This window comes from Panthera pardus, unplaced genomic scaffold (genome assembly GCF_024362965.1).
Source record: "Panthera pardus isolate Hobbes unplaced genomic scaffold, ASM2436296v1 HiC_scaffold_21, whole genome shotgun sequence".
Taxonomy (NCBI): domain Eukaryota; kingdom Metazoa; phylum Chordata; class Mammalia; order Carnivora; family Felidae; genus Panthera; species Panthera pardus.
Window position 1 is genome coordinate 6,719,108 of NW_026526777.1, and position 26,493 is coordinate 6,745,600.

General features: G+C 45.4%; 1 protein-coding gene across 7 annotated transcripts in view; it reads left to right on the forward strand.

Annotated features, from left to right (window-relative positions):
- The first annotated feature begins 550 nt into the window (after positions 1 to 550).
- The window catches only part of DDR2 (discoidin domain receptor tyrosine kinase 2), a 149,798-nt gene continuing 123,855 nt past the window's right edge, over positions 551 to 26,493 (forward strand). For 2 of the 7 annotated variants that reach the window (XM_019465742.2, XM_053908943.1), the window contains exons 1-2: positions 553 to 574; positions 25,128 to 25,275. In XM_019465742.2, coding sequence (XP_019321287.1) covers positions 25,270 to 25,275 — 6 coding nt within the window. In that variant the 5' untranslated portion in view covers positions 553 to 574; positions 25,128 to 25,269. Of the gene's footprint in view, positions 575 to 859; positions 1,102 to 25,127; positions 25,276 to 26,493 lie in introns of those variants that run through there. The other 5 variants (XM_019465741.2, XM_053908941.1, XM_053908942.1 and 2 more) reach the window with 5 other exon arrangements.

Below are 26,493 nucleotides of genomic sequence, written 5' to 3' on the forward strand. Positions count from 1 at the left end.
CCGGATCTCCTGACCTAGAGTCTCAGCTTGCCTTGCCTTCCCTGTACTCATGGAGAATCAGGACCCCTGGGACAGCCCAAGCCTGTGCTTGGTCAGGAATGATCCACGCTCTGAAGGGTTAAGGACAGGGGCCTTGGTGGATGGGAGAAAAGTATCAGGGAAATGAGGAAGGTCTTTTTCCGTGTCCCCTACACTCCCCTTTCACATGGTCTCTGGCCACAGCCATGGATAGGAGGGAAAGAAAAGAGGAAAAAGGAAAAAAAAAACCAAACAAACGCTTGTGTTTTCATTTAGCAGCATGAATCCAGGACAGCAATAGACCCACAGAAGCAACAACCAACTGGGAATTGAGTGGAAAAAAATAGGAATCCTAGAACTATGAACTGTCCAGTTTTTTTGGTGGGAGAGGGAATTGGGGGAGGGCTTAAATAAAATCTTTTTGGGGGAGGGCTCAGCTCTGGGCTTTCATGGATAAAACACCAAAGATCAACTCCATGTGTGTGACCCAACTGTCCTGGAAACTTCAACTGGAAGAGAATCCAAAACTTAAGTTGTGCTTATAACTTCAGCCCAAGTAAGAAAAATGAGGTGGGGGGCGGGGGACACAGGGTGGGGACCAAGTCTTAGGTGGTGGGGGAGGGCTTGGGGACGCATGTGGTGGGGACATGGCGGAAGGGAGCTGTGTCTTTAATTCTGTCCTATGGTTATACATATTTTTTCTTCTATGAATGGGTTTTGCTGTAAATTATAGCTTTGCCCGCGGTCCCTTGGGTCAAAAGACATAGTCTCTAAACAGAAAACAGCTCTGATTGGTGACTTTCCTTTTTCCCTCCCCAACCCCCTTCCTAATTGAAACCAAATGTGCAATATATTGGATGCTGGGATCCCTGGCGCTCTCCCAGGAATCCTCAGAATGTGAGGTTTCTCTCAAAGCATCTTGCATCAGCCTGTGGACGTATGCCTGCCACCGGGCTCCTTCGCCGGCAAAGTGGAAAAAGAAGAGTTTCACAACAGATTCGTTTTTGGGGGGGGCTGGGGGAACGTGGTGGATTATAACTCTGTTTTCTTCTTTCCAAATCTGTGTGCTCCTCCTGGACGAACGTAAGTTATGTCTTTTTGTTTTTCTTTCCTTTTTTCCCTTTTCTAAAAACGAAAGCTCAGAGTGTACTTCTGATGTCTCAGGAAAAGTTGTAAAAAGGAGGCAGGAGGGGGTTTCAAGCCAGGCGGGGAAGGGAGAGGAATAGAGCACCGTAGACTGGAGAAATCCACGATCCCACATTTTGGTGGTGGTGGGGTTCCTGGATTTATATTTACGGAGGGAAGGATAAGGAACACTAAACCAAAGACGACAGGAGCAAAACGAAGGAATCCATAGAGCTGCAGGATACAATAAACAGCATTAGCAGAGTTGAAATTGTTGGCAGGCAAGACAGGCCGATCGCAGAGCTGGTTCGGGCAGGGAGAAAGCGGAGCAGGGGAGCCAGGTTTTAGGCATTTCGTGGTGGACTCGAGAGTCCCGAGCCTTGGAGAGGGCAGCTTTTTGTACTTTCGTTTTCTCAGCAGCACTGTTGACTTCATCGTGAGAAGGGCCACTTGGGCAGAGGGGCGTCTTCAGGGCGAAGTTTGGGGTGGCCGGGAGGGGGGCCTGCACGCATAGGACACTTTTCACCCCACCTGGCTGGCCTGGGGTGCCTTTCCCTTTGTTATCAAATGACTCGGGACTGTTTGCAGCTGGGACCTCTGTGTCCTGGCCGAGGTTCCAGAGTCCCATCGGGGGAGAAAGAGAATTTTTCCAAGTGGCTGCAACTCTCCTGCCAGCAGTTTGAGGTGGGAGCTCGCACCGTTCAAGCCAGTGGGGGGGGGGGGGGGGCAGCACCATCTTGCCTACCGTTTTCTGCACCCTTTCCCTTGAGGAGCACGGAGTTGGAGCTCTGGAAAGAGCCTTGGAGATCCACCCGGCCCCTCATCTCACAGATGTCGGAAATGGTAGCAAGGAACTGACATGTTCAGGGACGCACGGCTTGTGGTGGTGGGGCTCCAGCGGTGGGGCTGAAAATTAAGTCGGGGCTTTCTTTGCTGCCGATCTCTGGCTCCTTCCGCCACCTACCTCTGCTTTCTTCTTCATTTCATGGCTGGGATGATGGAGGCACTTTAATGAACAAGTCCCCACAAGGACCCTAGTTACCAGATGGGAGGATGCCAACGATGTTCATCTGCTCGTGGTGTCTGTGCTTGTACGGTTGCCCCTTGAACAACAAGGGCCGGGGCATTGACCCCCCCTGCGCATTGAAAACTCACGTATAACTTTGGGCTCCCCCCAAAACTTAACTACGAATAGCCTACTGTTGGCCAGAAGCCTTACCCGTAACAGTCGATCAGCACATACTGTGTATGTTATACGTACGTATATGTGTATATATTATGTACTGTCTTCATGCAATAAAGCAAGCGAGAGGAAAGAAACTCTTATTGAGAAAACCATAAGGAAGAGAAAATACATGAGCAGTACTGTACTGTATTTATTGAAAAAAGTCTGCGTAAGCAGATCTGTGAGGTTCAAATCCGTGTTTTTCGAGGGTCAACTCTGTTTGGTGTATGTGTGCGTGGAAAATAAAGAAGCTAATGCTGAGGGTTGACTGTGCACCACACTCCGTGTTCAGAGCTTTCTATGCAATATTTGATGGATTTTCACAGTTCTGTATGACATGGTTCCTGTTTTATAGGTAAGGCTATGAGGGCTTAGCAAAGTGGAAGGAGTTGCTCAAAGAAATGCAGCAAATAAGTTTGAAAGTCATGTAGGTCTGACTCTAAAATCTGTGCTTTTTTAAAAAAATCATTTGCATTTTGTTTTTTCATGTTTTTAAGTTCATTTTATGAAAAAGAGCGCACAGGTAAGGGCGGGGCAGAGAGAGACAGAGAGAAAGAGAGAGAGAATCCCAAGCAGGTTCCGCACCACCAGGATAGAGCCCGACATGGGGCTCGAGCCCACGAACTGCAAGATCATGACCTGAGCCTGAAATCAAGAGTCGGAGGCTTTACCGACTGAGCCACTCAAGTGCCCAACATTTTATTTTATTTTAATTGAGGCTGTAATGACTGGATGTTTGTATGCATTAGGAAGTGAACCACAGTCAGTCCAGCTGCCGTCTGTCTCCTCACTTGGTGACCCCAAACTGTTTTCTTGGGATAGGAACTAAAATCCAAGTCCCTGGGCTGTAGTGCACCCCTTACCCCTCCACACACAGAGTTAGTTACTTTTGGAGGTGAGGTCTCCATTTCCTTCTGTGACTGCGAGTGAAAGTGCCAGGCTGCGGGGACAGTACGGATCCTCTCCTGAGGCCGTTTCTGTGCGCGTGGATGAATATTTATCTGGACACGGGAAGGGGGCTGCAAGTGGGCATCTTTGTGGGCTAATTTCCGTGCGCTTGGTAAATACTTACCCTTGTTATGCAAAGAGCCTGGGATTTAGAGTCAGAAGAACCAAGTTCAGGTTCTGGCTCTCCTTTTTCCTTGGCGTCTGTACTTACTCCATGGGAATAACAGCCATACTTTTCGGCATCGTTGTTTGCAGAGCTATTGGACACACGTGTGTTTGGAAGGCTACGAAGGGCTTAACCATACCCGTTCTTCTAATGATAATCGTTGTCAACACTGGAACCCAGTGTGAGGCAGTCCCAGTGCTGCTGTGGCAGCCAGTGCTGGGGCCAGCAGGAGGGTGGCTGTATGTGGCCGTGTAACTCTGCAAGGAAGGCCTCAGTCCTTAGTGTCCATCTCTTCTGGGTGGAAGCAATCCCTCCAGGTTTTCTAGCTGGAACTCCCCTCTGGCGGCCTGGCCTGGCCATGACTCCTCGCCCAAAGAAGGCAGTGGGGGCGGAAGGACACCATGTTGTTCAAGCATCCCCTGCTTCTGTCCGCACTGCCTCCGAACACGAGGGGTGTCGTCAGGATCAGTTCATTGGTTTCTCCTCAGAGGAGATCAGCTTTGGAGGAACTTCGTATCTAGCTGAGGATAGATCCTTGGCCCGAGATTTTTTCTCATTGGCACAGACGCATCTCACCCTGTCTCTTACCTCATGTTCCCCCTTCTGTGCCTGGAGTCAGCAGGACTACAGCTGCTCCCGGGGGTGGGGCTGGAGGGCCAGCGGGGCCGTGGGGAGGCCCCTGCCTCTGCTTCTGGTTAAGGTCTGTTTGCTTTATAAACACCAAAGGTAAAGGAAGTGGGGAAGGCATATTCAGAATCTTTTACCAAGAATCCTCAGATTGAAACTTCCAACGGTATCTGTGTCTGTGGCATAACAGAAAATAAAAGTATTGGTCTCTGCCCCTGGTTCTTGGCACAGAGCCCCTGAAGTCCTCATAGTTTCCTAAGTGATAAGAGCACTGGGGCATTTTTGTTCCAGTCCTTGGTCTCTGACTCTGGTTCCTGATGCAGAGCTCCTAAAATCCTCAGAATTTCCTGGGTGATGGGAATGTCCTTTTGTTCTAATGAGGTGACTCTTAGTGGGCTCCTGGATGGGGACTGGTCACCAGAAAGACTGAGCCATGATTAGAAGCCTGGAATTTTCAGCCCCACCTGCTCTCCTCCAGGAAGGGGAGAGAGGCTGGAGAGTGACTTAATGAGCCATCATGCCTATCTGATGAAGCTTCCATGAGAACCCCCAAAGTATGTGGTTTGGGGAGCTTCCAGGCGGGTGAAAGCTGCCATGAACCGGGAGGGAGGCACACCCCAATCCCACAGGGACAGAGGCTCCTGTCCTCGGGACCCTCCCAGACCACCCCTATGTATCTCTCCTTCTGGCTGTTCTTCTGTATCTCTTGACATATCCTTCTTTATGTAATAAACTGGTGAATGTGTTTCCCTGAGTCCTGTGAGCTGTTCGATGAGCAGCTCAAATCTGAGGAGGGGGTCGTGGGGACCTCCGATTTGCAGCCACATCAGCTGGAAGCTGCAGACCTACTATTTGCAATTGATGTCTGCACTGGAGGAGGATAGTCTTGTGGGACTGAGCCCTCAACCTGTCGGGCCTGCTCTAACTTCAGGCACTTAGTGTCAGAATTTCTGGTTGTGGAAAACCCACAGAGCTGGTGTCAGAGATATTGGGAGTGCGTGAGGAGAGGAAACAGTGTTTTTCCTAGACAGTGTCTGAGCACAGAGTGGAAGCATCACCCAAAGGAGCCTCATCACCCGCCACTCTCTTCTAGCCTGTTAAGTCACTGTCTTCTCTTCTTTTTTTAAAAATTTTTTTAACATTTGTTTATTTTTTGAGAGACAGAGAGAGTGTGAGTGGGGGAGAGGCAGGGAGACACCGAATCTGAAGCAGGCTCCAGGCTCTGAGCTGCCAGCACAGAGCCCGATGCGGGGCTCAAACTCATGAACCATGAGATCATGACCTGAGCCAAAGTCAGATGTTTAAGCGTCATTGAGCCACCCAGGCACCCCTGTCTTCTACTCTTCTGATCGAGTCACTCCCCAGACTTTAAGTTGGATGAATGACCTATCACACATGAGGGATGTAGTTCAGACTTTCCCTCTGATTGCGTTTTTAATAGACATGCTAAAAAATTAGAGTGACCACCCCCTTTTGTTAATATCACGTCATTCTAAATTAGTGTTAATAACTCTCAGACATGCTTCCCAATCTCCCCTTTATATGATCCACCTTCAGGCACTTTACATCGCCCACATCTCACACATGCAACCCAAACACACGTCTCACTGGCATCCAGATAGCTCACCTCCGTCTAAAGACAGACCTCCACAGACATGCTGAAGTCCTGTGCCACCTCACATAAATGGTGACCATCTGCAGTGCAGACACACTGGGTTCTTTATGCCCCCTCCCCTGTTGGAAGCCGTGCACCATATGAATCGACTCTCTCCCAGCAATGACGACTCAGTCCAGAAATGTGCCCAACATCCCCAGGCATCCGAGCGTCTCTGAATTCAGCAACCATCCACCGTGAGGGCTGTTCCCCAGTAAATTAGAAACCTCGGTGGAACTTAAGGACCTCCAGACCAATTACATCAGAGTATCTGCAGTGGGGGTTGGGAACCAGTACTTTGAAGTGTTCCCCAAGTGATTTTATTGTGAACCTTTGCTGGTAAATGTCCATGTCTGTTGCCTCAGCCTCTCCTTAGCATGGATGAAGGGCGGGCAGGGGAGAGAAACCAGCCCAGGCTACCTCCCCCTCTCCTGTTGTCCTCTAAAGAATTTCACTCTTAGTGCCTCTCTTCTCTGGTTGGCATACCTCCCTCCTCTAGTTGGCTTCTCTGAGCTTCGTGCAGACCTCCTTGTGATGGGCACGACCTCCCTTTTCCCCTTAAGTGGGAGCTTGTGCAGGCCGCAGACTCTTCCAGAGTGAAGTCGGCCAGACATGGGTTCCAATCCCAGCCTGCGCTCAACAGCTCTGGGACCCGGGGCGACCTGCTCAACCCCCCCTAAGTTCTGGTTTCCCACCCTGTGAAATCAGGACTATAATCCCCATCTAACACGCATCACAAATGCCACCCCTGAGCACTCAGCGTGATATTGCTTGTGTAGTTCATAGATGATGTCGATGCGGATGATTTTTATTATTAGTTCAGCGTTGCTGCTTGGTCCCCTTGTTGAAGCACAAAACATCAGCCCAGCTGTTTTCCCGCGGCCCGGTTCTTAGCGCAACAACATTCACCTGCCCAAGGCCACCTCTGCCGAGAATACCACCCAAAGTGCTCTCGCAGCGGAAAGGACATGGGCTTAAATTCTGGCTTAGCCCCCACTTATTAACCATGTGACCTTGGATAAGATACCTAACCTCTTCGAATCTCCTTTTTCTCATCTCATAGGTTTGTTATAAGAAATGAGTGCCATTAGATATGCAGGGGGGCCAGCAAAAACCCTCACACATGGCAGATGTTTTGAATAAATAAATGCCCAGTAAATGGTGCCCCTCTCAGTTTTCTGAGGGAACCATTGACTCCTTATGGTCTAAAAGCCTACCATGTATGCACCCTGGGGATTAATATCTTGGGTTGATTCCTTTCATTTGAACGCTTTGACTAGGTCATGGATGTGATTTGTTGGAAAATGGCCCTTTGGGATTTGAAAAGACAGTTATCATGTCATGTCCTCCCCTCACCTCCTCCTTCCCCCACCGCATGCACCTTTACCCAACCTTTCCCTTATTACCTGAGACACACTTGTGCCTACTACCGTCTTTTCATGGGGAACTGATCACAAGAGTGGATTACTTGGCTTGGGGTCTGCACAACACCAGGAGAAAAAGGATTGGCAATTTGGGTCAGGTAGGGAAGAAGGGATCGTAGAGGTTGTACATTGGGCAGGCTAATCCCCCACAATGGAAAGACTTAGGGTCCATTACAACGAAAAGACAGCCCCATTATGATGAGAAGTATGAGTGACCATTACTACTGCTGTTGTAACTGAACGTGAAATGCATTCAGGAAAGGGAGACCTGAGTTAATAAAAGAGAAATTCAAGTTTTGTGCTTTTGTATAAGTCCTCCAATACCAGATTGGTCCCAGCAAAGCCTCCAAACTGGAGGACGGGGGGCAAACTGGACTTGCCTGGTTCGCATTCACCTGTTTTTCTGTCCTCCTCTTCACTCCCAAGTCCCTACCTCCCTTCCCCATCGTGCTACACTTCTCTGGAGTTTCCATCTGTTTATCTCTGGTTGTTCTGGGTTCCATTTTATTTGGTTTTATCCCATTCAGCAAGCATTTATTCACTGCCTGTTAGTGTAAGACACTCTGTTTAAAATTTTTAAATAACCATAGCTTAATAAAGGAATTAAGATGTCCAGTCGTCTCTCCAGGAACATTCACCAGAACACCCATCACCTAATGGCTAAAGTGATGGTCTCCCTAAACTTTCTCTGTCTCTTTTCATCTCACTTGCATACATTTGAATTTGTTATGATAGAGCCAGTGTTATTCAGACATGACTTGGTTGAAAATAATTCTCTTCTTATTTTGATTTCCTTTCTCATTTTTGCTTTCCTTTCTGTTTAACGTGGAACTCTTTGATGTTTCCAAGTTGCTGTGACTCTTCAAGCAATGGCAAATCCCAGAATTTGGTAGGGTATATACGTTTTAGCTGGAATCTCACCTTGGCCTCCCGGCACTGAGAAAGGTCAGGTCTGGCCCAGCGCAAGTATCACTGAGGCCTGGAGATGCGCTGAAAAGGCAAAGGGCTTAGACTCAATCCGAAGCCCCTGGGTTCAGCTGGGATTCTCCGGGACCCTGGGCATGGTCTGCAGTGGCTCCCTCGGGGGAGGGATTGTGTTTTGTGCCTAGAGAGATACCAAAGAAGTGTTGGAGGAAATGACCTACTGCTCAGAGGTTAATGCCACCTGCTCCATGGTGTGGGGGCCAGAGGGGAGGGTGTGTGAAGCATAGAGCCTCGTGTGCAAAAGGCAGTGAGGGAAAAGAACGCGTGGTAAGGTGTTGGTCCCAGCGCATCATTTTCAAGATTTTTAACCTCAGACAAGTCTCTTATCCTCGTTGGGCCTCAGTGTCCTCATGCCGTGCCTATGAAGTTGGTAGGTAGGTTGTGTGCCCTTTCGGACACGTTTCACAGGGAGCCAATCCAGCACAATTCACCATACACAAGATTGTCTTTAGGGTCTTATGGGCTTAGGCAGCCACAAATGCATTAAGCTGGGAGATGGATTAAAAAGAAGGATGAATAATCTAGTTTTTTTTTTCTTTCTTTTAAAATTTTGAACGCCGTATGAGTTCAGAAAAATCAAACAATTAAAAGCTTGGTGAACTCTCATGTCCAAGAGAAGTAGTTTCCCCCTGATTTCATGTCTTTACACCAATAGTGCTGGTTTAAAAAAAAAATCAAATTTTTTAACCCGTTATGAATTTTATAGCATTCTGGAAAGCTCTGTCATAACTTTGTTTTTGCTGAATTCATTTATTTATTTCTTAGCCAATAATTATCGTGTGCTCGCTCTCTGTCAGGTGCTTCTCTAGGTGTTAGTGATCAAGAAGACTAGGGACGCCTGGGTGGCTCCGTGGTTGAGCGTCCGGCTTTGGCTCAGGTGTGATCTCTGGGGTTTGAGCCCCAGGTCAGGCTCTGTGCTGACAGTTCGGAGCCTGGAGCCTGCTTCAGATTCTGTGTCTCCCTCTCTCTCTGCTCCTCCCCCACTTGTGCGCTCTCTCTCTCTCTCTCTCTCTCTCTCTCTCTCTCTCAAAAATAAGTAAACATTAAAAAAATTTAAAAAAGAAGACCAACAAGATGATGGATGTTTATGATCACTCATTACTTTATTATTTTTTAATGTTTATTTATTTTTAAGAGAGAGAGAGAGAGAGAGAGAGAGAGAGAGAAAGAAAGAGAGACAGAATGTGAACAGGGGAGGGGCAGAGAGAGAGGGAGACACAGAATCCGAAGCAGTCTCCAGGCTCGGAACTGGCAGCACAGAGCCCGACGTGGGACTTTTACCCACAAACCACAAGATCATGACCTGAGCCAACTTTGGACGCTTAACTGCCTGGACCATTAATTCATTACTTTAGACAATCACTACTTTACATTCTGGGGACAAAGTTCAGTTTGGAAAATTGGTATCCAGGATTGGGTTAATAAGATTTTACTTTTTAATTTTTTAATGTATATTTATTTTTGAGAGAGAGGGAGAGAGAGAGATAGAGAGAGAGCGCATAAGTGGGTGAGGGGTAGAGGGAGGAGGGACAGGATCTGAAGCAGGTTCTGTGTGACAGCAGCGAGCCTGATGTGGGGCTCAAACTCAGGAACCGTGAGATCATGAGTTGAAGTCGGACACTCAGCTGACTGAGCCAGCCAGGTGCCCCAGACTTTGCTTTTTAAATTTGAACCATAATTCAAAAATAGTGTCCTTGCACAGTGATTGTCAGCAGAGCCGGATGTTATACAAAAAAATAAGATCCAAAGTTTAATATTTTATTCTTCATAATTTATTTTTTTAAAAATTAATAGACCTTATGTTCTAGAGCAGCTTTAGCTTCACAGAAAACTGAGAAGAAAGCCCAGAGTTCCCACACACTCGCTTTCCTTTTGTACACAGTTTCCCTATTAACATCCTGTATTGTTATTATGTTTCTTTTTTTTTTTTTTTTTTTTTTTTTTTTGAGAGAGAGGGTTCAAGTGAGTGAGGGGCAGAGAGAGAGGGAGAGAGAGAGAGAGAGGCAGGGCTCACACCTGATGCAGGACTCAAACTCACAAACTGTGAGATCATGACCTGAGCCAAAGTCAGATACTTAACTGACTGAGTCATCCGGGTGCCTTATTACATTTCCTTTTTCTTTTAAAAAATTTTTTAAGTTTATTTATTTTTCACAGAGAGAGAGAGAGAGAGAGACAGAGACAGAGCACAAGCGGGGGAGGGGCAGAGAGAGAGGGAGACACAGAATCTGAAGCAGGCTCCAGGCTCTGAGCCATCAGCACAGAGCCCGATGCAAGGCTCGAACTCATGGACTGCAAGATCATGACCTGAGCTGAAGTCAGACGCTCAACCGACTGAGCCACGCAGGTGCCCCTACATTTCTTTTTTTAATCAGTTACTCACTACGTATTTATAAACATCCGTTGTATGTTCCACACCAGTTATTATGGGGGTAGAAATGAATAAATCATATTGACGCCCCTCAAATTGTTTATAATGTTGCATATCTACAATTTGGAGGCTCTTGTTCATTAAAAATTTTTTCTTGTGCACTTGGTGCCTGCCTGATTCAGGGCTAAGGTTTAGTACAGTGCCTGGACATAGTAGACATTCAGTGAATATCTGTCGAATATATGAAAAACGAGAACGAAAGATCCAGAAGTAGAAGACATCATCACTGTCCTTAAGAACTTGGGAAACAGCTGACACATATGACAGGGACTAGATAACATTTCAAAAGTAGAGAAAATAGTATTGGATCTTAGTAAAGGACACATTGGTATAGGCAAATAAGGCATAAAGCAATCAGTGACCGTCCCAGCTTCTTTACTGGGATTGTATTCCTCACCTTCTGGTCACTATTGTCTTTGGTGCCGTGGTCTTCACATTATTGTCATAATTCTGGCCACCATTATGTGTCTGAATACCAAACATTAAAAAGCAAACTTCCACATCCCCACAGTAAGGCCGGAGAAGTGTGTGTATGTGTGTGATTGTAGCAGGTTTAAAGTGCCCCTACCCCAATACATGCCCATTCCTTTGCTCACCAGGAGCAAAAGGACTTAGGCTGGGTAAAAGGGCACCACCTTAACCCTCACGGGGGCTGTGCAGCCAGGGCATCTCGCAGGACTGTAACTTCCCAGGGGCACGCAAAGCTTAAGAGGAGCGGTGAAGGGTCCAAGGCTGCTGGCACTTGGCCTTGAGGACGTAGCCTCTTGAGACCCGGGGAACAAGCTGATCCGAAGAAGAGAGCAGCGAGGGACAAATTCACTCAAGAGTCGTTAATTGTTCCTGGGACAGAGGTAGTTCTAATTTTTAGAATGTTTACATTATGTAGAGTTTTAAAATGGAGATAATAATGATAAGATGATATCACAGGAAATCAAAACGAAATCCTAATCCTAATAAAAATCCCAGTAAGTTATTTTTCAGATACTGACAAAATGAGTCCAAAGTTTATATGGAGAGGGAGGAGACACTGAACAGCCAATCCAATATTGAAGAAGAAGAACAAAGGCTTACTCCAAAGTCACAGTGTGGTGTTGGTGCAGGTGTAGACAGATAGGCCAATGGGACCGGACAGAGAGCCCAGACTAGTACAGTCAACAGATCTTTGACAAAGCAGCAAAGGTGATACCATGGAGAAAAGACAGTCTTTTCAATAAATGGTGCTGGGACAACTGGACATCCTTGTGCAAAAAGAAAACAAATAAATCAAGACACAGAGCCTTCAGAACAATAATCTAGAAGAAAGTCTAGGTGTCCTCAGGTGACCTCAGCTATAGCAATGACTTGTTAGACACAACACTAGGGATATGATACTTTCTTTTTTTTTTTTATTTAATTTTTTAATTTAATTCAAGGTAGTTTGCATGCAGTGTTATATTAGTTGCAGGTGTGCAATATAGTGATTCAACAATTGTATACATCACCTGGTGCTCCTCACAACAAATTTACTCCTTAATCCCCATCACCTATTAAAGACCTGATTCTTGAAAGAATCGATAAGCTAGGCTTCATCAAAATGAGAACCCCCTGCTCTTTGAAAGGCAATGTCAAGACAATGATACAAGCCACAGACAGGCAGAAACTATGGGCAAAAACTCATCTGATAGAGGATGGTTATCCAAAATGTGCCAAGACCTCTTAAAATTCAATAAGAAAAGGAACGGTCTGATTAAAAAGGGGGCCAAAGACCTGAACAGACTTCCCCCCAAGGAAGAACACACATAGCAAGTAAGCAGATGAAAAGATGTTCAACATGATACGTCATTAGAAGACCTCACATGAAAATGGCAGTGCTTTACCACTGCATACCGGTTAGAATGGCCAAAATCCAGAACACCTACATCACCAAATGCTGGTGTGGGTGGAGCCGCAAGAACTCTCACTCGCTGCCGGTGGGAATACAAAATGGTGCCGCCAGTTTGGAAGATAGTTTGGTAGGTGTTTTTTGTTTGTTTGTTTTTTTGTTTTTTAATAAAACTAAACATGCGCTTACCCTATGATTAAACACTCATGCTCCTTAATGCCCAAATGAATTGAAAACATATGTCCATCCAGAAGCTTGCCTCAGGTATTGGCGATGTTTATAGCAGCTTTGTTTGTAATTGCCAAATGCATAACCTGAACAGATAAACTGTGGCACACCCGATGGAATATTATGCTGCGGTAAAAAGACGTTAGCTATCAGGCCCTGAGACGACTGAATGCCTATTACTAAGTGAAAGACGGCTGATCTGAAAACGTTGCAGTCTGCAACTCTGACATTCTGGAAAGGAGCACAAGTCTGGAGACAGCAGCAAGATTGGTGTTTGCTGGGCGTTAGTGGGAAGGGAGAGATGAATACGCCGAGCACAGGATTTTTAAGGCACTGAAACTATTCTGCACGATACCAAATGGTAAACACGTGTCATTATAACTTCATCCGAATGTACCACCCCAAGAGCGAACCCTAATGTGAACGCTGGACTTTGGGTGAGAGTGATACATTTTTCCGTGAACTGAAAACTGTTCTAAAGTCCCAAATCCCAAATTCCCAGCACTCTGATTTCCTCCTGGCTACTTTCTTATTTGAAGACAGACCTTTTTTTATAGTTATAATGATGAACGTTTCTATTTAAAAGCTATTAATTGTGTTTTTCAGATAACTATTGCTATTGCATCATAACTTCAAAAATATCTTATTTAGTAAAGATAATGGAGGCAAAACCCTTGCTATCAATGGTTGAAACTATTGATAAAGACTAATGGGTTAATAGCAGGTATTTGGGAAATCTGTTTGCCACATCATTCAAATTGTAATAGCTATCACCTTAAATAACAGTCATATGGTTTTTGTTTGTTTTTCTGGTCATTTGTTTAAAAATAATTTTTTTTAATGTTTATTTATTTTTGAGACAGAGAGAGACATAGCATGAATGGGGGAGTGAGGTCAGAGAGAGGGAGGCACAGAATCTGAAGCAGGATCCAGGCTCCGAGCTGTCAGCACAGAGCCCGACGCGGGGCTCGAACTCACGGACTGTGAGATCATGACCTGAGCTGAAGTGGGATGCTCAACCGACTGAGCCACCTAGGCGCCCAGTCATTTGTTTTAATTAATGCAACATATAAATTTTCTCACTTAAAATCATAGTATGGTAGAAAGAGTGGAATAGGCCAGGTTAAAAGAGTAAGCTTCTTATTTTTACGTTTTTATTTAGAGTCCAGTTACTTAACATATAGTGTAATACCTGTTTCGGGTGACAGTATAGTGATTGAACACTTCTATATATCACCCAGTGCTCATCACGACAAGCGCCCTCCTTCATCCCCATCACCTATTTGACCTACCCCCCACCTACCTCCCTTCTGGTAACCATCAGTTTGTTTTCTATAGTTGAGTCTGTTTCTGGGTTTGTTTCTCTCTCTCTTTCTCTATATTTTTTTCCTTTGGCTCATTTGTGTTGTTTCTGAAATTCTACATATGAGTGAAATCATGTGGTATTTGTCTTTCTCTGACTGGCTTATTTCACTTAGCATAATACATTCTAGTTCCATCCATGTTGTTGCAAAGGGCAAGATTTCATTCTTTTTTATAGCTGAGTAATATTCCACTGAATATATATACCACATCTTCTTTATCCATTAATCAATTGATGGAGACTTGGGCTGTTTCCATAGTCTGGCTATTGCTGCTATCAACATTGGGGTGCATGTATCCCTTTGAATCAGCATTTTTGTATTCTTTGGGTAAATACTTAGAAGTGCAATTGCTAGATCATAGGGCAGTTCTATTTTTTAACTTTAAAAAAAATGTTTATTTTTGAGACAGAGAGAGAGAGAGACAGAGTGTGAGCAGGGGAGGGGCAGAGAGAGAGGGAGACGCAGAATCTGAAGCAGGCTCCAGGCTCTACACTGTCAGTACGGAGCCTGATGCGGGGCTCGAACTCACGAACCATGAAATCATGGCCTGAGCTGAAGTCAGATGCTTAACTGACTGAGCCACCCAGGCACCCCTTTTCAACTTTTTGAGGAACCTCCATATTGTTCTTCAAAGCGGCTGTACCAGATTGCACTCCCACCAATAGTGCCAGAGGGTTCCCCTTTCTCCACATCTTTGTCAAAACCTGTTGTTTCTTGTGTTGGTGATCTTAGCCCTTCTGACAGGTGTGAGGTGGTATCTCATTGTGGTTTTGATTTGTATTTTCCTGATGATGAGTGATGTTGAGCATCTTTTCATGTGTCTGTTGGCCATCTGGATGTCTTCTTTGGAGAAATGTCTATTTATGTCTTCTGTCCATTTTTTAATTGGATTATTCATTTTTGCGGTGTTGAGTTTTTAATTTTAATTTTGCCACCTGTTAGCGGTTCAATTTTGTGCAAGTCTTTTTTAAACCTGTCTGCATTTCAGTTTTCTCATCTATACAGGGCAATATAAATTTTCTATGTCTTCTAGTCCAATTAATGTTAGTCACGGTCCATATCAGCACTCACACCATTTTCACTTTTATGGCTAAGTCTTCAATCGCTACAGTGTCCACTGCAGTTTTCACCCCATCCCATGTACTCTGAATATCTTCGTCTGTCCTCTTATGTTAGCTAAATGCCACCGTCTCTAAAGGCCAGCCTGAGTTTCAGATCCTCTGGCCACCTCAGATCTTACTTCTTGGAATCCCTGGTGTTTTGGGTCATAATCACCTCGTCTAGCAAGGAACATGTCTTAGGTGATCTCTATAACTCACTGTGTAGCCTAACCCATTAGTATTTGCTGACCTGTCAATATATATTCTATTAGGGTCTTATTATATGCCTAGCACAGTGTTGTTTGTTGCTGAGAACATTCTCAGAGGGCTGTCATTGAAGCCTCATATACTATCGTCTTTGAGGACGTAAGGGAGTTCAATAAATTTCTCTTGCTTGGTTATTCTGTGAGATCAGGATGTCCAGAGAGGCAGGTGACCGAGAAATGGTGTAAGCAGTGGGCTTGCTCTGAGGAGTACTGGCCTCAGTTCCTGCTTCTCATGAGCTGTGAACATTGAAGAAAGGAACTAATGTCTTCATGAATACAAACGAAGAGGAGTAAACTCACACGTGAACACTTGGTGGGCTTTGGGTATGTAAACACACGCAGGGCTAATTTTTAAAAAGCAGAAAGTAGAGAATAGTTATTCCCAGAGACCGATGACTAGTCAATCTGGATATCAGGATATAACCCCAAATTTGGTTTGACGATGGGCAGAGCTGGTGTCTTTCTCCTGATCACGCTTCTTCTCTCATGGGTTTGCTCAAACCTCTGAGACAAGAAGTCCTTACCTTTCACCCTCCTCTCCGACACTGAGTGTTCACTCTTCTCTGAGACCCCTCTCATGTAAGAAGAATCATAAAAAAAAAAACAAAAACCCTCTCATTTGAACATTAAGTGTCATGTAAAAAGCAAATTAACTGTTGTTTAATATCATGTTTGGAGGTGAAAAAACTTTTAAACCTTTTGTTCAGTCATTCCTTGCCAAAGGGCTGTCAAGTTAGGATGTAAATTCTAGACTTACGTGGATCCCCCAAAGGACCGTGAAAAGTGACTTTCTAATCCTTTTGCTGTGTTTTTGATGGCAAACTTTGTTTTTGCAGGATAGGAGGTGACTGATGGTCTTACTATTATCTCTTCATGACTTTGCAATATTTACTTGCCTTCCTCATTTTTATGAGCAATGGTGCTAACTTTGGCCCCTCTCCTGCTTCCACAGGTACCCCACATCCTCCAGAAAAAGGTGGGGGGCGCTCTGCTGCGCTGTATGCTTAGTTGGAGTAAATTCCAGTTCTAGGATCCCGGGTCTCCCTACTTTAATTTTCCAATTGATCACATAGTTGCCAGCATTTATGAAACATATTCAATCAAAGACACTCCGAAAGTCTAATGTTATCCTATGAATGAGATGCAAAGACTTTGCACTCGCTGGTGATCCTATCACCTGGAGCTTCAGGCCTTGGGCAGAATAGTCTGGGAGACAGAAGGCACGCTGAAATAGGCCGAAGGTCTCATTTCCAGGCCTAACCTCCCAAGGAGTACGAATCCTGAAAGGGATTTCAGTGTTTAAGATATAAATCCTCATTTGAGTTGGGCAGGGCAAGGAAAAGTCTGGTGAAGTTCTTGGGCAGGTAAATAGAAAAAAAAAAAAAGAGTTCGACACATTACAAATGGCCCCATATTTGTTATCTCCAGACTGTATGGAACATACGAGTCCTGGTCTCAAGTGAGATGGTGCGTGTGAAAAGTCTAGATACACTTCGATGTTGCTTTGCACAAAGGTGATTAAGGCACGAGCAGGGGCATTTCCAGTTTCTTTTGGAAATAGGCTGATACTTGGTTTTCCAAAGAAGTACTGAAAAAATCACAAGTGAAAAAAAAAAAAGAAACTTTACTGAATGTTCTTATACTTACTGCTATATTATAGTGGTGTTTTTTCTTTTTATAACTAAGTACTTGGTGGGGTGAGAGGGGGAGGGTGCTACAATACTTCCGGTGCTCAGAGCCTCTAAAAGTCTCGCTCCAGTGCTTGGTAGGAGCATAAATCATAATTGTCATTGCCGACTCGTTCCCAAATTTATTCAGCCACAGTTCCTTGGGACTGTTGGAGAAGTACTGTGATGCTATTCAGAAATACACTCAAATCCATCCCCATGATGAGGTTATTATAGTTTCTACTGTGTGATCCAGCGATACGCATTAGGGAAGTGGTACGCATCCACCCCACGGGTCACGAGGTGTTAAAACACATTCTCCTTATTAAATGAGAGGTTAGGTGAGCGTGGTGACAAGGCACAGTGCCGTCTAGACCCATGTCATTTCTTCTGATCACATCTCAGCAATTCCCGGCCACACCACTAGCCACAGTTCTTAGGGCCAGCAATATGGCTTCAAGTATAAGGTAAATGGTGTTTCACATTCAAAGAAGATATTCTCTAGAGCCCCCCACCTCAGCTCCTCCTGCCACCCCCCCAGAATAGTACTTTTGCCGATGCTGATGCAGGGTGCTCTGGAAAGTTAACGAAATGGCACAGGAGGCTGTGCGGAACAGACATGCTGCGGGGGTGGCTTTGGTCATGGATTTCAGAAGGAACGGATTCTCCGCGGCTTACCCTTGGTGAAAAAGGGGGAGTGGAAAAGCTTTTCATGGGAGACAGGTACCGATGGATAGACTCAGCTCGCTAAACGTCTTCCCTTGGGATTATCCAATTCAATGTTCCTCAAACCTGAACAATGTATAGACATAGTTTATAGGAAAAAATTTTTTGCAGCCTCTCAGGGTAATTGATTATATGGACATCATTAAAATATGTACAAACGTAAAACTAGGTTTATGCTTCTTACGCTTATAGTTCTTTTGCAACGATAAAGCCGAACCAGATTTAGAAATGAAATCACACATAACTATAAACTCAACAAAATAAATTAAAAACATTATTTTACTGTGTCAAATGATGTAGTTGGTTGAAACTAACCACTAGTGTGGGTGGGTGGGTAAAGATAGAGTGGAACCAGGTGGCCTCAGGACCTGCTCTATGTTTAATCTCGGTTATTTATTTATTTATTTATTTGATAAAAAAATTTTTTTTAAATGTTTATATATTTTTGAGAGAGAGAGAGAAGCACAGTGTGAGTAGGGGAGGGGCAGAGAGAGAGAGGGAGGCACAGAATCCGAAGCAGGTCCTAGGCTCTGAGCTGTCAGCACAGAGCTCAACGTGGGGCTCCAACTCACAAACCATGAGATCATGACCTGAGCCGAAGGTGGACGCTTAACTGACTGAGCCACCCAGGCACTCCTATTTAACTTTTTAAAGTTTATTTATTTTTGAGAGAGACAGAGACCCCACGAGTAGGGGACGGGCAGAGAAAGAGGGAAAGAGAGAATCTCAAGCAGGCCCCACACTGTCAGGACAGAGCCCCCCGATTGGAGGCTCGAACTCACAAAACTGTGAGATCATGACCTGAGCCAAAACCAAAAGTCACCAACTGAGCCACCCAGGCGCCCCTAATCTGGGTCTGTTATTTAAATGTAATTAATATGCACGCAGAAAATGCCCATTGGTATGAGTATGTTAAACAAAGTGTTAATAATAGCCTCAAAGGTTTATAAGTCCAGGAAAATCGAATCTCATACTTCACCAAACTTGGCGAGTAGGAAATGGTCAAATGTCAGTTTTAATGAGGTATCATTTGATAATTTGCTAACTTGTCTATTCACTTGAAGATCAAGTTTAGCGTTGCGGCGGCATTGAAATAGCTCCAAATGAGTATCTCGTGCAGTTATTACCAGAGTTAGAGACAGAACCATCCGCTTTGTGTATTTCTGCCTCAGGTTTCTGCTTAGGAACCGGTAGGTGTCGGGATGTGGGGAGTCAGAGTCCGCCCCACACATCTGCTCACAGCACGAACGTGGCACTGACGTCTGTGGTGAGCGGACTGAACAGGCCAAGCCATTCCATGACTCGGCTCTCCCACCGTGTCCCATTTGTGATTGGCTCTTGACTTGATCTGGCTCCCATCTGGCATCCGTGCAGTCAGGGACACAAATGAAAAGGCAGCCAATGAAAGTGCATGGCAGTATCGGGTCCCCATGAGTATTGTATGAAGAGTTTCAAATGATAGAATCGTAGATACAAAATTTTAAAAATTCTCCAAATCTGTGGGCTGCAAGAATACACTTACACTTGGGAGACACTGCTTTAAAACTAAGTTCAGATACCAGTTTTCTCAGGAAAGACTTTCTGGTCCGCCCTCTCTCTTTTAAATGTCTATTTATTTTTATTTATTTGTTCTTGGGAGGAAGAGAGAGGGAGAGTGCTCTCTCTCTCTTAAATATTTTAATAATTAAATGACCAGGGGGCGCCTGGGTAGCTCAGTTGGTTGAGCTCCTCTGACTCTTGACTTCAGCTCAGGTCATGATCTCACAGTTGATGAGTTTGAGCCCCACATTGGGCTCTGCGCTGACAGCACGGGGCCTGCTTGGGATTCTCTCTCTCTCTTTCTCTCTCTCTCTCTCTCTCTCCTCCCCTCCCCTGCTTTTTCTCTCTCTTCCTCAAATTCAATAAACTTTAGAGAAAAATAGAGAAAATATAATTAAACAGTCGTGATGAATTCAGTGATGTTTATTGTGTCCTAAGATTTATGTGAAGCCCTTTTTATAAATATGATCTCACTGAAACCTAATGATAGCTGTGTGAGGTGGGTATTTTTCCTATTTTATATAGAAGGACACACGGCGTGAATCACACAGCAGGTCGGTGGCAGAGTCAGAATTTGCATGTAGGTCTTTCTCATCAGCACACCTGACTTTGTACCACTACTCTGTTCCTGTCTGTGCGTCTCAGTTACATACCATGAACTCCCCTCGCATCGTAAGCAGGCACCACTGTTTATAATGAGCTCCTTCTAAGCCTGTCTTTTCCACTGGCCAGTGGGTCTCAAACTTGAGTCTGTCAGAATCACCTGGAGAGATTTTTTAAAAATGCAGATTCCAGGCTCCACCACAGACTTAGTGAATAAGACGTGTTCGGGGCGCCTGGGTGGCTCAGTCGGTTAAGCGTCTGACTTCGGCTCAGGTCACGATCTCGCGGTCCATGAGTTCGAGCCCCGCGTCGGGCTCTGTGCCGACAGCTCGGAGCCTGGAGCCCGCTTCGGATTCTGTGTCTCCCTCTCCCTCTGCCCCTCCCCCGCTCATGCTCTCTCTCTGTCTCTCAAAAATGAATAAACTTAAAAAAAATTTTTTTAAAGAAATTTTCTGTAGTGTCCAGGGAAACCTGTATTTTTTTTTTTAAATCACTTCCCTCAGGTGATTTTGTTGCAGGTGTATACCTTTGATGCATTTTGAGCAAAAGCGTTTTCGACTGTGGGTGCCTCATGGCTTCTAACCACCTCTGCATCTCAAGGACTTGCTTGCTAAACGCGTGTTGAATAATTCAAAGAATGAATGAAGAAACAATTGTCGACAGAAAATACGTTCTTGAGAAGAACACTCTTTTGGCCAGACCTTTGGAAAATTTAGAGATACGTGCTTAAATATCATGTAATATACTCAGTCTAGACTCTCCTCTGGGGGCTGCCCGTGGCAAGAAGCCTGCGAGAAGGTAGCAGAAAGCACAACTAAATCTTGAAAAAAAAGAACAAAAACCCGCCGGGTCCTCCGGGATGGGACACAATCTGTCTTCTTCCGGTTGAAGAAAACAAAGATCAATCGAATTAGAAAAGCTTAAATGCCTTTGAGGGCCAGAATAAGGTTAGTTTCCCTAGCGTGTTATAGGCGTGAAGTTTTCTGCTTAACTTACAGTTCTGAGGTCAAATGTGGATTAATTCCTTTATTCAGCAAGAGGGTTTTTTTTGAATGCTTCCTAAGTGCCTTGAATGTCATAAGGCATAGTCTTTTTTTTTTTTCTTCCTGAGTTTATTACCCAGCAGAAAATTCAGGAAACAGTAAAGCTGTGCAAATGCACATGGGGCTAGGTGGCCAGTGTCTACAAGCGCGAGAAGTCGCGGAAGGGTTTGTACAGCCAGGGTCTGGAGCTGGGAGCTGCATGAGCCCGGACAGGATTGGATGGGCAAGAGGCAAACAGCAGCAAAGGTGGAGCCTTGGCAGTCAGACTGCTTATGGCCGGCCGGCTCAGTTGACACAGAGGACATGAGCCCGGCGTGGTGGAAGTTGCACGGGGAAGCACCGAGAAAGGACATTGCATAGCTGTGCTTTCTTATGTTAAGGGGAGCTTTGGATGCTGTGGAGTTCAGAATGTTCTTTTGTGTCTTGAAGCAGGTGAAGGATTGTTTTAAGAAAATGAGTGTCCCTGTAGGGGGTAAGGTAAATGGCAGGGGAGAGGGGGTTGGGCCAGGAGACTTATTAGAAGGCTGTGGTCAGTGTTCCAGATGTGGTTGGGTTTGGGCCAAAGTGGTGAAGTGAGCCAGGAGAAGCCTGAGCAGCTGTGGAAGTACCTAGAAGGACATGAGGAGAGAGCATGGCTGGTAATGGTGCCCAAAGCCCAGTGACGCCCGGTGCTAGCGACGTGTGGCCGTGAGCACCCAAAGAGCCCATTTTCCCACAAGAAGTCTTGGTTGGAGATCAGTGTCCGACGCTTGTGGCCAGGACCCCAAATTTCCCAAATAGCTGTTTCAGCCTTTGTGGCTGGCAGAGCAGATGGCTCTCAGACTGGGATGTTTGTCGTTTCTCTCTCCTTCTCTGGCTCTCGTCGCTTCCCCACCTGGTTCCCACACTGAGGACCTGTCAGTCTTGACACGTCTGCTTGGGACCGACAAAGGAAATCTTGCTAATTAGACAAATGTGGTGTCTCCCAAAGTGCGATCCCTGGAAACCTTCGGGGTTTTGAATGGATAACAGCAGGAGCAGGGCAAGAGCCTGCGTTCCATGGTCAAATAAGTTTGAGAAATATTCTTAGAGAGTGACCCAGGTTTCTTTGTTGCAGGAGTCGCCGAGGTCTTTAATATGGTCATAAGCATCTCAGCTGTTCAAGAGAGGGGTAGCTTATAGCACTCCACAAACTTTCGGGACCCTGGAGCTCATTTTTAAAGAAGTGTCTTAGGGGCGCCTGGGTGGCTCAGTCGGTCAAGCGTCCGACTTCGGCTCAGGTCATGATCTCGCGGTCTGTGAGTTCGAGCCCCGCGTCGGGCTCTGTGCTGACGGCTCAGAGCCTCAAGCCTTCTTCCGATTCTGTGTCCCCCCCCACCGCCCCTCCCCTGCTCATGCTCTGTGTCTCTGTCTCTCAATAATAAATAAACATTAAAAAATTAAAAAAAAAATAAAGAAGTGTCTTAAGGGCAGAGGGCTTCGTGGCAGAAAATAAAGAAGTGTCTTAAGGGGAGAGGGCTTCATTTGGAGAAATTGGAGACTAAGGAGTTTGTCTTTAGAATAAGACTCCTGCACTAAAGGTTGGCAGTGAAATGGAAAGAAACAGGAGACTGGAATTTTGGTCTGATTCTCCTGGCTTATCTGGTCACTGAACTACTCTGGGTCTGTTGCCACAGAGGTCACACTAATAGTAGATGTACTCGTAAGTTCTTTCAACCGTAGGAATCTATAATCGTGTGCACATTCAGAAAAAGAACATCAGCTGTGAATTTTCTACTCTGTAATAAGCCGGGTGGCAGAGACAGTGGTGGGGGACCTCGGGGCCGAGGGGCGGTGACGACGAGATGAGTAAGATATGGTTTGAACCCTGAGCTGATTGTGTGGTCGGGCACAGTTACAGTGCTGGGCTGATGTAGCAGACAGAGATCAATGAAGTTTCTGGTTTGTTCTCAGGCTCCTGTGAATCCAGCCGTATCGTACGGTGCACCTGCAAGGTTAAGTGGCTAAGTCAATGCTCATCCCCAGCGATCACTTAACCATCTCGTTTCAGTTTTGCTACTAAGCAGTTGTGAGGCCTTCGATAAATCAGCCCTCTGGGCTTGGGTTTTCTTCCTCTGCGAGATAAAGGAGTTGGGTTAGATTAAGGGCTGCGGGTGTTGTGTGACGAGGAGCTATTTTTGAGTGAAGTTTTTAAGTCCCGGGACTTACCTGGAGATGTTCTTCCTCCAGCCACTCAAGGCAGACAGGCCCCAAGGCTTTGTCTTCATTGTCTTTCTTTTCCTTATTCCCAGATCATTTTTTAAATTTCCGGATCATTTCATCCGCCTCAGACTTCTCTTACTGCTTTTATGTATTTGATGTTTCAATAGGTATCTGTTGCACCAAACTCCCTTGAATGGCAGACCCAAGTTTCCGTCTGCTCAGCGTGTTTACCTGTTTCCAGCTTTAAAAATATATATATTTTTATTTATCTTATTTTGAGAGAGAGAGCGAGCGAAAGTGAGGGGCACAGACAGAGAGAGAGAGAGAATCCCCTGGGTAGCTCAGTACAAGTCTTTTTGCCCCAGTGAATAAACCCCAAGTATAATACTTGGTAAGTCCCAGCAATACAGTGAAAATTTGGATCTTTTCTCAAATGTTGAATACTTCAGTTGCTTGCCTTCTTAGGGAACTAGAAGGCAGAAGAGAGCTGGACTAATATAGGCGACGTCTGTTCTTGCCACGTGGCCACTTTATTCCCATTAAGTTCCGTGTCCTTCGCTGGAGACAGTGGCAACTTAGAGTAGCGGTTCAGCAACCCACCCGGACGCTGTGGCACCACACAGAGTTACACATTGTTTTACCATCTAATGGAGGAAAGAGACCGGCAGAAAAGACGGAAATGACGTAATGACACATGCTAGAATGCAAGCACCCCAACATGTGGAGCAGAAAACCCTAGGTGAGGGGTAGAGTGCGCTCATACTTAATTTAAAAAAACATTAGCCAAAACTGTACATCCATATATTTACATTTATGTGTCCATAGTTCTAGAAGACTGCTCAGGTAACTGATAACTAGCGGCGTTGAAGAATGGGGGCGATAGTCTGAGGGGGAAGTGAGACCTACTTTGATCGTAAGCTATCTGGACAGCCCTGGTAGCTCTGGAGACACTCCCAGGGGATCTGTGAGAGCAAAACTATTTCCACAATAATCCTAGGATGTTTGGCTTTGTTTCGCTCTCCTCCCACGATTATACGGTAGAATTTTCGAGAGGATGCATGATATCTGATATTGCAACAAATTGAATTCAGAAGTGGATATGAGAATCTGTGTTCAATTAAGCCAGATATTGAAGAGATTTTATTTATTTTGAGAGTGGGGAGAGGGCAGAGAGAGGGGGAGACAGAGACAGAGACAAAGACAGAGAGGGAGAGAGAGAGAATCCCAAGCAGGTTCCACGCCCAGCATGGAGCCCGACACAGGACTCAATCCCATAACCCTGTGATCATGACCTGAGCCGAAATCAAGAGTTGGACGCTCAACTGACTGAGCCCTCCAGGTGCCCCTCAATGAGTTTTTTTTTAATGTAAACTAATGCCACTGTTCTCACTAAGAATTTTTTTTTGAAAATAGCTATTGTTATTTAAAAAAATTATGTTAACACATAATCATAACAATTTAACAATAATTTTTAAGAACTTAAACATTAATAATAAAATTGAGTAATTATTATCTTAAATAAATAGTAAATGTAACATTCTGTTTAAATTTCTAGATTGATAGATATCAATAGGTGTAGCCCTCCTAAACAGACTCTCTTTGAGATCCCTTCAGTGCCTGGGGTACTTGGGAGGTATCAAGTTGGAAAGAAAGTGCGAGTGATGCAAAAGTTTGTAATGCTGGGGCGCTGGGTGGTTCAGTCGGTTGAGTGTCCACCTTCGGCTCGGGTCATGATCTCACGGTTCGTGAGTTTGAGTCCCGCGTCTGGCTCTGTGCTGACAGCTCAGAGCCTGGAGCCTGCTTCGGATTCTGTGTCTCCCTCTCTCTCTGCTCTTCCCCTGCTCACACGCTGTCTCTCTCTCTCAAAGATAAAGATTAAAAATAAATAAATAAATAAAAAGTTTGTAATGCAACATTGCTCTCCCTCCCCCCCCCCCCCCCATAAAGGGATATCTACAAGTGGTCTGGGGTTCAGTGCTCTAGAAAGTTCCAAGTCCTGTGGCTTGAAGCAAAGACGTTGTGACAACTGAAGACACACAGAAGCCAGCTGTCGTCGAGGACTTCGTTCCTCAGAGAATGTTCTGCACCCATGGATGTAAGTAAGGCCAGTCACTGAAGCTGTCACTCCATGAGGCCGGGGGTGAGGGTAGGAGGGGAAACCACCTGCTGCCAGTGTGGCCTCCCTGGAGCCCCTCACTTACCTGGCTGGTGTCACAGGGAATGTGGAGCACGTGGTTTCTGTGCCGAGAGCTGGTGTCAGCGGAGACCATGTGTTGGATTGTATAGGAAAGCTGATGTTGGATGTCAGCTCACTCCTCAGACTTCACTGATCCAGATGTGGCTTGTGCCAGGTTCACGGCTGATCCTGGGGTGTCTTCCCCAACTCTGAGTGGCCCAGGGTATCTTGGTCTTCCCTGTCCCGACAGGACGCACTGGAATCTTGGGGTTCCTATGTCGATCCGGGTCTCTCCCAACACTCCGATTACATTCATTTATTTATTTTTTTGTAAGTTGCCTTCTTCCAGCAATGATTTGAGGTGGCTTAGAGAAAAATAATAATTCAGAGAGCTACTAAAATCAGGGTCATTGAATCAGAGTCCCATAATAAGCTTTGGAGGAGCTAAATGTATGAGAAAAGCCGGCCTGGGGTACTTACTGTAGATAAATGCAACCCTTAGCCCTGGGACGCAAGGCAGAAAGAGATGTGTGGGACATCTCAGAGCATCCACGAGCAAACTAGGAAGCATTCACCCACCTCAAGGTGTCTGCTCTGGGTGAATCTTGGTCTCCATGGGACTTCTCAGTTCATCCTTTAGCGGACTCAGATCCCATTAATGAATCTAAAATTCTAGTAATTCCATGAGTCTGAGACCTTTTCAGCCTGGAGCTCACCAAAGGCACAAGCCATGTCTCCTTCACGCCGGCATCTCTGGCCTCCAGCACGGGGTCTGGCTCACAGAAGATGCTCGGGGAGAACCTGCTGACTTCCATCCATATGGCTTCTGTAGAACTCGCTGAATGAATGGATGGCTGAGTAAATAATATGGACCCGTGAGTCCTTGGGAGTGAAGGATGAGGGCAGGAGGGACAAGTGGTATTTTCTCACATTTTCCAGGAGATTTCTTCTCATTGTCAGGATGCTCAATGGATTATACACTCCTTGCCATTTATTATGTAAGGACTAAACCTCTTCCCCATTTCTCCTTCACCTCCTTGTGGTGAGAAAATATCTTGGGTCCGTTTCTTCCCACAGATCGCCTTGAAACTAATGTATTTCCTTCCTTCCTCCCTTCCTTCCTTCCTTCCTTCCTTC